Source organism: Anser brachyrhynchus (genome assembly GCF_964034855.1).
Source record: "Anser brachyrhynchus genome assembly, chromosome: 27".
Taxonomy (NCBI): Eukaryota; Metazoa; Chordata; class Aves; order Anseriformes; family Anatidae; genus Anser; species Anser brachyrhynchus.
Window position 1 is genome coordinate 1,073,480 of NC_137720.1, and position 11,077 is coordinate 1,084,556.

The following is an 11,077-nucleotide window of genomic DNA, read 5'->3' on the forward strand; positions in this document are numbered from 1 at the left end:
GCACTGGTCCCCCAGGGGCACGTTCAGGAATTCCTCCTCCCTGCACCCGCAGCAGCTGTTCAAACGGCTCATTTCAACAGCAGCGATGAAACAGAGATGCTAGGGCTTGGAAGCAGGGTCCAGATGGGCACAGCTCATACTGGGCGTGCTGGCTCAGAGCAAGGACCTGCAGCTCCGCTGCAGCCCGCTTTGTGGAGGCTCCCATTGCACTCTGCGGTACAACAGGAGCTCGTCTGTCAGAAGCACATTTAGCAACATGACTAATCCCTTCCTCTGATGGTTCACGGTCCCACAAGGGAGTATCTCCAAGGGAGCATTTCATCTTGTTACAGGTTTTCCTATGAGATAGCTATGTGCAAAACCAAAGAAAAATCTCCGTGACCCAGGCAGCCCCACTGGTTGGTATGGGCTGTCGTGGTTTGCTCCTGACTGAACTTCCTTTGCGTTAGGAAGTCCAGTCTTCAGAAACATTAGTTGAAGCTCAAAACATAGTTGAGTTATTTTCGCTACTGTAGAAAGGTATACACCCAACAGCATGCTCAATGCTTAGTGTTCTCCCAAACTTGTACATAAAATTAACCCAACAGACAATAAATGCCACAAATAATTCTCATGCTTCCAGAGAAAATCAATGTCCTTATCAACAGCAAACGGTAGCTGCAGTTATGAATATTTAACATACAGCATTGCTGTGAGTTTAGAAATGCCTTGTATACCCTATCTCAGCCCTGTAATAAACCCTAAGGTCTTATGGGATTTTTTTTTAATGAAAAGAAATAAAAAAGCATTAAAGCTAAGTCATTAAGTGCTGGAAGTAGTAGCAAATGCCAGGTGCAATCTGTACAACCCATCAGTATAACCCAGCTGTAAGTCAGGGCCACTTCCTAATGTACAACAAATTTATTCTCTGTGTATGATAAAGCCATAAAGTGTTCTTCGCATTGCTAAATAAACAGCAAGTGCGGTTCATTAGGACGACACCAGTCCTTGAGAACCAAAACAAAGCACAGGTCTAAAAGCAAGGGCAGGCCCGTCCTTGCCAGCACAGCCGCGCCGTTGGCTGCAGTGCACGAAGGCCCAACAAGCTTTCGTCCGCTTGGACCTCGCTCCCCAGGCTCTGCCTGGCCACAGCCCCCGGCGCTCTCAGGACCAGACCTTGTACCCTGCAAACAAACCTGCAAAGGCTGTAGCATCTGTGCTGATGTGATCAGCACGCTGGCCAAAGGGCGTTGCTCTCTCCCGTTTGCCCTCTGGCCTTTCAGTCCACGCGATTTCAGTCCCTGAAGTCCTTCCCCATGACCACAGGGGCTCACAGTTACCAGCAGAACCCCACCAGCCCCGCACCGCTGCGCGCTCCTGCAGGGAGAGCACGGAGCTCTCCCTTGTTCATCGCTCTGGGAACCCTGCTGGAAGCTTTCAGCACCTTGTTCACAAGCAGATATTGGAGAGCTGCCTTGCTGCTGGTGTTCCTCTGTTCCCTCTCACTTGCCAGCTAAAGCCTCGAAGTTTACAGACCAGCACTGAAAATAAACCACCAACAGCAGCAATGCGCCCAGTCGCACTTCCCCAGACTCAGGAGCCATTACAGCTCCTTCTAATGCAGTTCTGGAATTGAAGATTTCTGGGTTTGTTTCTCCAAAACTCTTTTAGAATTGTCAAATTTATAAAATTATAAATAATTAGCATCCAGCCTTTCAGAAATTGAGATTTTACAGCTGCATCCAGATTTAAAAACAAGCTGAAATGTGTTTTTTTTTCTAGAAACATTAAGTCCTGAAATCTTCAAAGCTCCCATGCCAAAGCCTTGGCACTTGGGGATGAGCGCTGGGGCACATCCCACATTCAGGACACGGCAGATGGGGCAGCCGGAGGGCAGGGCACCACGGCCCTGGGCAGCTCAGAACCACGTTGATAAACGCACACACATCGAGCCCCCCGCCTGCGCAAGGGCCGCTGAGCCCCAGGACTGCGTGGCCCAGCCCCGCAACCTGTGGGGGCCTGGGGTGAAAGCATCGGAATGAATATTATTTGCTGTTCTTCACACCATCTATCCTGGAAGTCCAGGGCCTCACATCACTTCCAGTTTGCATACTGAAATTTTCTATGGACGCCGCCCAAAGCCCCGCCAGTGGCTGGGCAGGAAGCAAAGCGCAATGTTGAACGAAAGCTCGGCGTTAAAGTTTCCCTGAAGTAAATGACTTGTATGCATAAATTACATGGGGAGTTGTCAATAAAATCATCCACAAATTCTGTCAAATAGAAGAGTAATTATGGCTTCTGCTTGTTAGTAATAAAACGATACATTAGCCAAGCTTACACAAAACACAAACACCTTCTGATTTCATTGAAGATTAATGCTAATGTGCCAAATTGCCAGAGTAAATTTAATTGCTCTTTTTTATCTTCATTAAATGATAAGCAGCAGCCACAGAAATGGTTCTGGTGACCTTGGATTAACATAGACCTTCAGTCACAGCCCAGTCTCCTGCTTTTCTTTCTAGCCCGGTAACTTCACTGGGGGCTGCAGCATCCCAGCTGCCCCTCCCAGTCCAAGCGTGCCCTGCAGAGCCCCAGCTCCGGGGCTCGTGCCTGATGGGGCACAGCCAGCCCCCCCACAATCCAATAAAATTGTTTTTGCCTTTTGTGACCACCTAAAGCTGAACACGTTTCTTCAAAGATGTGGCTCTTTTTCTTTCCCCATTTGTGTTTTGCAACAATATATTTGCAGAAGAAAAATATTGCACAGCTACTTCCCATCGCCATAGCAACCTCCTGCTCTGGCTCCAATTGATAAATACTTGGCAAATCCCCGTTACTGTAGGTTAGCTGTTGCAAAAATCATACACTATCACTTGCAAATAACTGCACAAAACATTTAAAATGTTTTCTAGGTGAAGAGTAATGGCCTGATTTTAGCCCTTGTACACCCGAGCTTCTATTATTCACCGTGGTTTTTCAGACAGCAAATAATTGCAGACGGCTTAATTCATTTCTACATCCAAGTAGTGCATTTGCAGATTTCTCCTAAGCCTTTCGATAGCTAAATGGCTTCATGCGAGATCACGGCAGAGTGAGAGCACAAATCCCACCTACAATCATTCACTGCTAAGAGAAAGCTGCTGTTGCACATCTGTCCCTATCTGCTCCTCCTGCTGCATAAACCCCACTCTACAATACAGAGAGGAAAAGATAGCAAAGAAACATCCCTGCTAAACTCCTGGGGCTCAGACCGGGGTAGGACTGAGCAGAGGAACCAGGGAAGGCTTCCACATTTGTATTTGTGAAGAGACAGAACCACAGTGCCCAAATGAACTGGAAGTCCCTGTACAAAACAACTGGTCTTCCTCCTCCTTATCTGCTGTTCATTAATGGAATCTGTCCTCCAACTTCAGCCGCACTGAGTCAGCACGAGCCTATCGTCCCTACCGAAAGGGCCCTCCAGGCAAAGTTCAAATGACCAATTAGTGTCTCTATGTACTTTAAAGCTGCTTTCCCAGCTTGCCAAGGCTGAGTCAGTAACCTTTAAAAATGTAAAGCTTATCGTGGGATGCTTGCAACCGCATCCTCAAACATCACTGTCTGGTGATGCGAATGTGTTGCTGGGGCTTGCTGTCTCATTCTCTCCTATGCCATCAGTAATTTAAAGCCTGTGCTACGCTCTGCAGCATACAAAATAAATCCCAGCCTGGGGTGAATTGGCTGGGACGAGATGCGGAGCACTGCCCTGGGGAAGCGATGCTGCTGCGAACCACTTCTGCTTCTCTTCGGGCTCTCCAGACAACACTGTGTGTCAGGGCAGGTGCCCAACGCTCCACCTGCCGTTTCAGCCCCCGCGCACCACTCCAAGTGAAACACCCCAGGAAGAAAGCTGGGCTGCCTTCCACCCAGAGTGTGCAGGGAGCGGCAGACCGACGGGACACCCAGGAGGTCACGGGCGATCGCACGCTCAGCACTAATGAGGCCGGGGCAAGTGCCACCAGACCAGGCCATCCAGAAAGTCATGAGGTCTGGTTCTGAAGATCCAGGGAAGGGAGTAGTTAGCCAAACTTTCCCAGTAGCTAATGAGCCTCAAAGTTCAAAATTTCTACCTTGTTAATTGGATTTTTCTGGCTTCATTTTAAAGCTATTTGGTCTTTGTGCCTTTCTCTGAAGAAAAAGCCTTTCAGTACCTGGTGCTTCCTCCCTGTGAAGGTACTTATCCACTGAAATTAAGTTACAAGCTCTTTTTCGATAAGATAAACAGACTGAGCTCCTTAAGTCTATCACTGTAAAATATTCTCTCCAGCACTTAATTCTTTATGAATCTTTTCAGCTCAGTGACATGGCAGCAGAAAGGTAAAAATCAGGAAGAAAAAAAAAAAAAGGCAGAAAAATGAGACCCACTACAGGAGATAAAGGGATGTGCTATCTGAGGGAGTGAATAGTCCAGGATATCACAAAAGATGCTAAAGTCATTATACAACTACAGTACAAAATTACTCCCCAAACCTTACCGCCGTGCAGGGCTGCCGCACCGCGCGGGGAAAGGCAGAGCCGGCAGACGGGAAGCTGCCTTATGCCAGCTCGCGATAAATGCACACGTTCTGTATTTCTTAAAGCATCTGAGACAGGGAGCTTGAGTCAGACTGATAAGATGGGTTGTCCTTTTAGTCAGGGATGTCAACATGGATTTCAACATGTTCTTAAAAAAACTCTTACAAACGTACATCAGATGCCCGAGGAAAAGGCAGATCTCTATCACGGCACATGTGAAACTGCATCGGGGACTACTTCAAATATTAGGTCATAAGAAACAAACTAGGCTTGAATTAGGTGGTGTGAACCAAGTAGGTGGGATTTCTACACAGCATATTTACAGATTTGTGCGCTGTATGCAGGACACTGAGTGCACCCAGGATAAAGCACCCCCCTGAGGTTAAATCTGGTCCAAAAGTGTCGTTATTTTTGAACTTAAAAATGGCCACTCAGAAACTTCTCCAAGACTGAAAAATAGGGACTGGCTCCAGGAACAGAGAAGTTTATGGGACTGTGAAGATGCTGAATTATGCCCAAAGAGCACATCAGGAACCGAAGGATTCACCTGCATGGGGGGGAGGTACAGAACATGCAGAGATACCTGCTCACACCATGCTCCCTGCCATTTACTTGTTAGCTGTGACAGAGCAATAGATGCTCTGCTTCAACTGAATTAATGCTTGCTTTTTCAAATTCTGCAGGTACAGTACAGAAATGATACCAGTCTTCTTTCACTGTCTTCTAAAAACTCTTGCTCCTCATGGTTAACAGCTAGCAATGGTTAACAGCTAGCAATAATTAACACTTGCAATTCTCATATCAGTAAAAAAATGGCTTGCTTAAATATGACATACTCATCTGTTATATTACTGACCCTTTCACTTTATTCATTTATAATTTAATTGTCAGTTAAATTTGATCAAATACATCTGAACTGAAGCCATTTACATTAAAAATAATACATATTTTCCCTTTTATTCCCCCTATTGTGGCAGGTGTTACTCAATAATTCAATCAGTGCCTGCAGAAAGCTTCTGTTTAATTAATAAGAAAATGGGTAACAGTAAGTGAAAAAAACAGGCGTGCATGAAAGTCCCTGATGAGAAACAATGGTTCTTGTTAAGGGCTATGAAAGCCAGATGTTCCCATTTACAGTTCTGCTGGACGAGCAAACGGGACCTTTCTGTGGGTGAGAGCGGCTACCCCACGGCAGGGGGGTGCCAGCCCAGCCACCCGCTTTGCTCTTCCCATGCCCACCAAGCAGCAACGGGAGCCAGCGCAGAAGCCAGGGCCCTCCTTAATCCAGCTCCTTCCTGCAAACATTTGTGGCTGTGAAATGATTAATAATGTTGTTTTTGCTTGGAAATTCAGTGTTTGCTAAGCGAGGAGAAATCCACTTGTAAACTGCCCAGCCTTGGCAGCCACACTGCTACGGTCCAGCGAGGAGTCACACTGGTGCTGGGGGACGTTCCGAGAACTGTTGGTGTTTCATAGCTGTTGCACCGGAGAAATATCTGATGAACTGGATTTTTTTCCTGATTAGTATATTGTAATTAATTCTCTGAAGAATCCTTGCTTAGCAACTTTATTAAATCCCATTAAGACTAATGAATTGTTGTTGTTGCCTAATTATATAGTTGTTTCTAGTTTAATGAACTGTATATTAACAGACATAGAACGGACATTTTATGTTTAGAAAGGAAATATTTTAAATAAAGGTATGTATTTTTACCTATATCATCATTTGTTGGTTACTTTCTCTTTTAAGGAAACCATTGGAAGATACCGTCCCTTGAATATAGACTTTGCTAGCCAGAGACAAACAAAAGGCAAAAAATGAAACTTGTTCTAACAGCTGATGTAAAGCAGATATTTTTGCTCCTGGTAATGTAATTTCTCTCCGCAAAATAAAATCTGAGGACCTCTGTAACTAGCTGAATACTCCTGACTCAAATGACCTTATAGAGGGGGGGAAAAAAAAAAAAGTACAGTGCAGGATGGGTGCTCCATAAGAATTTTCTTCACAAAGCCAATTATGTGGATGTTTTTCCAGCTGAAAGCCATGTAAAGGGCACAGTGCCACCATGCACCTGCCCACACGCAGACCCTGAGCCACCCGCATCACACAGGCACAGGTCAGAAACAAGCCCCTGCCAAGACACACGGTGTTAACAGCTGGGATGACTTCGTGGGGAGCACCGCTAAGAAAGGAAGCCTGAAAGATTCCAGTGCTATGCCGGGGGACTGAAGGCCCTAAAGTGCTTCAGATCCGTGTTGGTCACTAAACCACAGCGTGAGACACACACACAGCTGCAAGAATAAAGCTGGGCAGGCATACAGAAGAAAGACTTTTTCCACACCCGTAGAGATGTCAAGTATTACCACATGGGCTAGGCTCAGTTTTATTCTTTCTGTCAATGCAATACAGCAAGAGCACACCAGCAAATTGGGCCAGAACATGCCTACTTCACTATCTTCATTAAAAACACATTTCAAGAAATTTTGCAGCCACTGGGAAGTTACACTGGATGTTCTCCTGTAGGCTAGGCTGGCATCTAACCCCAGCGCTCCCTGGGCGCTCCCACAGCCACTAGCCCTGAGCTCAACCTGCTCAGACTATGGCACTACGCAAGGGAGCTCGTGTTTAATTAGCTGCCTTGAGGCCCCAGGAGCACACACGTCCTCACCCAACACACCGCCGTTACCTGAAGGAGCCGGAGCCATCTCTGACCGGAGCAGCTGCTGTGTCGCACTCCCGACTTGGAGTTGTGAGCCTCGTTGCATCCAGGGCTGCAGCAAAGGAAAAGATGGTCAGAAACCCTGTAGTTGTCCTGGCCACGCACCTCTCCAAGCAGAATACCTTGTTTCTTTCTCATCACACAAGCGCTGGGAGCCAGATGCCAGCCACCAGCCACCCAGCTCCCACCCAGAGGGCACGCGTGGCATCTCCCCTCCCTGCGCAGCAGGGGACGCACAGGACACCGCTTCACCCATGGCTGGCACCGATTCCTCTGAGCCCCTCAGCCACCTGCGCCTCCTCAGGAAAGGCATTTAATGTAACTGCTTCAACATCTACACCTGAGCAAGCATAATGCTTTAATGACATTGGAAGAAAGGTTAGTCAATTATCATTTAAATTGCAGCACTGCTCCAAAGCAAGAAGCAGTGTGAAGCACTACAAGAAGATCCCCCTGTCCCAGGGGGTAAATTATATCATTTGCCATTTAGGAAGGCCTAGGCTTCCAACTCCACATTTCAGATTTGAAAAGATGCTGCCACCTGTGCCTGCAAGGCAGCGGCACTGGCAGGGCACAGCTCTCAGCAGCACAAAAGGATGGAGCCCAGGCCAGCTGGGACCTCACACACAGCACCCAGCACAGCAAGGCTGCAGCTGCTCTTGTCCAAACAGGTCAATTCAGTGCCCCAAAATAAAGTATCTCCTGAACTTTTCCTGAGGATAATCTGTAGGGCAAAATAGTTATACTCCTAAAATAGGAGCTGCTTAAAAAATAAGAATTGCTACTGCTTAAAAAAAAAAAAAAGGGCAATCATCATCTTGAATGCTAATACATATAATCTTCAACACACTGCAGCCACACCACAGATTAATTTCAGCACAGAGATTATGTTAATATACCAAAAAAAGAAGTTGCGATACTGAGTTATATCAAAGATTTTTCATTTTAGTCACTGTCTTTGGCACCAGCCAGCAATTCCTCTTTCAAAGTAAAGTCAAAGGCCTCTATAATGTATTGAGTTGAACAGTAATCATTACAGGGAAAGGCAAAAAGTTTAAACTTGAGCAGTGCTTGATCTTGATCTGACATTAGTTCCTTAAAGTAACCAGTATTTGATGAGGAATGACAAACTCCTCATACACCCAGTACTGGCTACTCACAAGGACTTGGATTTTTTTCCTTGCTAACCTGGGGAGAAAACCAGGCAAGAGATGCTCGTTTCACAGCACCATGAGCCACTCTCAGTACAGCCATGCTATTGCTTTTTGCTTGCACTACACCAAAATTTAATCCTGCAGAGATGAAAGCTCGCAGGGAGGGAGGGATGGAGGAACAGAGCATGCCCTGGTGCTGTCTGAGGAATCAGAAGCTTTTGGCATCCTCCTGCCATAGCCACCATTTGCTCAGAAATCAGTGCTTTGTTTAAGCCTTTTGTGCACCAACCTTGTGATGCAATCAGACAGGAAGAAAAGCATTTCCAGACATGAGCCATTATGGATGTAGAACACAAAACTGGCAAACGCTTTGAGGAGCACTGTTCCACCCCCCCAAGATCTGTACCCGGAGACCTGCTGAGGGACCTGCCAGAGGGGGCCACATCCACGACAGAGCCCTTCCCGCAGCAAAGCCCTGGCTGCTGCAGCCCAGCTGCAGCCTGCAGCTTGTTAGCTATCAACTGTAATGTGATTTAGCTTTCTTTTCCTTTTTTTTTTTTAAACCTTTCTATGTATTTTCCATGGAAGATAGATATGCTTAGCCTGAACCAGCACATTATGGATAGAAACATTAAGCTTTATAGGTATGCTATAGCTGGATGAATTAAGCCTGACAGTCTCTTGGGAGGCAAGCCTCCACCGAGACCCACGTATCATCTCCTGCACTTTAGCCACCCCATTCTGTCCCAGCAAAAAGCTGGAGATTTTCTCTTATTTTTAGTCTCCCAAAGGCACAGCGTAGCCAGGCAGGCCCAGCCCCCAGCAGGAAAACTCTCTTCCTTTCAACCTGCTTAATGTTAAAACTAACACCTTCCTGCAAGCTTTAACCGTGAGGCAAAGAAATGCTTAAAGGATGCATCGCCCATGTTTCAAGATAAGAAATGAAAATATAAAAGGCCTCTTCTTGTCAAAAGTTTGAAAGTACCTCAAACAACCATGAAAGCAGAGCCCATCCACATGCCTCAAGCACCTCAGCTGCCCCACCACAGCCCCAAAAAGGCCCCCCCAGCCCCACACCTTGCCCTTAGCAGCGCGTGGGTGAGGTGGGACAGCAGGCGGCCATCACCTGAGGGCCTGCAGGTGTGTGCTGCTGGGGCAGCCCAGCCCTGGCCTCTCAGGCCCTGGGGAGCACTTGTACCCCGCAAAAGGCAGGGGTACAGGTGTGCCCCCGTGGGGGTTGTTCCCTCAGAGACAGCCGGCAGCAGCCCCATGGCGCTGAGGGCCTGCTGCCCACGTGCAGCCCCTCGCCCGGGCTGGGGAAGCGCTCGTGTCCTCCCGGCATCCCCAGCCTTCCTCATGCTCGCTTAAAATAAAGAAAAGAGAAATGTCAACAGCGGGAAGACCGTAACAAATCACGGAACAAGCACTTAGCCCTTGACAATATTGGTTAACAGTGCTTAGCACAGGGCCTGGCTAATTGAAAATGAGGCCTTCTGCTCAGGCACGGCTTCGCTCTAACCAGTCCTCTGGTATTTCAAATGGCATCGGCCCTGGCATAAACAATGCAAGCAGCTGCCTTTGCAGGGGTGTGACGCAGGCAGATTTCCACGTGTGCCACTTCTCAAGGTATTGCTGTGGATTAAATGAAATGTTTTGTCATAAAGTCCCAGCGCGGGAATCTGTTAGTTCCTTGCTTCAACAGTAGCAGAAGCAACATTTCAAGGCTGAGTGGAAGACTGAGTGAAAATACACACAAAAGGCCTAATTCTCTGCTTTCTCCTCACACATGAATTTGTTCCTGCCAAGGTAGACTGCTGCCATTTGATATCTTGGCATTTACACCCTCCTCAAGCTCCTCACTTTGTGTTTTGCCAATGAAAACAAAGGAAAATTGCAGCCAGCATCCCATTGTTAGGGCTTTGCCATGACTGCAAGGACAAGACTTCAATATAGCTAATGTAATATGCATGTAATAATTTTTTCCATATTTTCTCTTTGGAAAAGCCTAAGGACAGTCGTGCTTTCCAGGGGCAATGGCACTTTTAAAAATTTTTTTTCTTTTTGGGAAGGCTTATTTAGTATTTGCCTTGCACTGTGTAAGTTTGTTGCTGCTCTGCATTGCTCTGAAGTGTTATGAGTTTTAATTAGCAGGTTTTCAGTCTTTCTGGCTCATTATAATAACAGACAAGAAATCACAGTTAAATTAATAAATCGAGTTTCTCTCCTAAATTGCTGTTGGGCAGAATTCAGAGTGGTTTTAATATGTGTAATTATGCTCAAGGATCTTGTCAATCATGGCATTAATACGAGTCTCATGGAGACTTTTGGAATCAACAGAAAGCTCTGGCTGGGCCCAGGGCAAGCATGGCATTGATGTTCTCTTCTCCAGCCCACGTGCTTGTTTGTATGTAACCAAGCGCTACTCCACAGTGCAGCCAAGCCCATCCCGGTCCCAGTGCACATGCACTCAGCAGGCCCAGGCTGAACCCAGCGCCCCAGGGCCAGCCCCAGCCACATGCGGTGCCTGCGTCCATCCTCATCCCCCAGCTTAACCCTGGCCTTGGCATGTGCCAGGGAAGCACCGAGGGAGGCCGGTGCCTCCTTTGGGTGGCCGGGAACTGCCCTCCCCAGCGCCCCTCGGTACCTCATCGGCACAGCGGCTGCTGCCCT

At 47.2% G+C, this 11,077-nt stretch overlaps 1 protein-coding gene across 13 annotated transcripts in view; it reads right to left on the reverse strand.

Annotated features, from left to right (window-relative positions):
• Window positions 1-11,077, reverse strand: part of LOC308183394 (uncharacterized protein) — a 199,899-nt gene that overhangs the window by 45,493 nt on the left and 143,329 nt on the right. For 9 of the 13 annotated variants that reach the window (XM_080569411.1, XM_080569410.1, XM_080569409.1 and 6 more), the window contains one exon: window positions 7,221-7,305. In XM_080569411.1, coding sequence (XP_080425537.1) covers window positions 7,221-7,305 — 85 coding nt within the window. Of the gene's footprint in view, window positions 1-3,541; window positions 6,051-7,220; window positions 7,306-11,077 lie in introns of those variants that run through there. The other 4 variants (XM_080569413.1, XM_080569404.1, XM_080569405.1 and 1 more) reach the window with 3 other exon arrangements.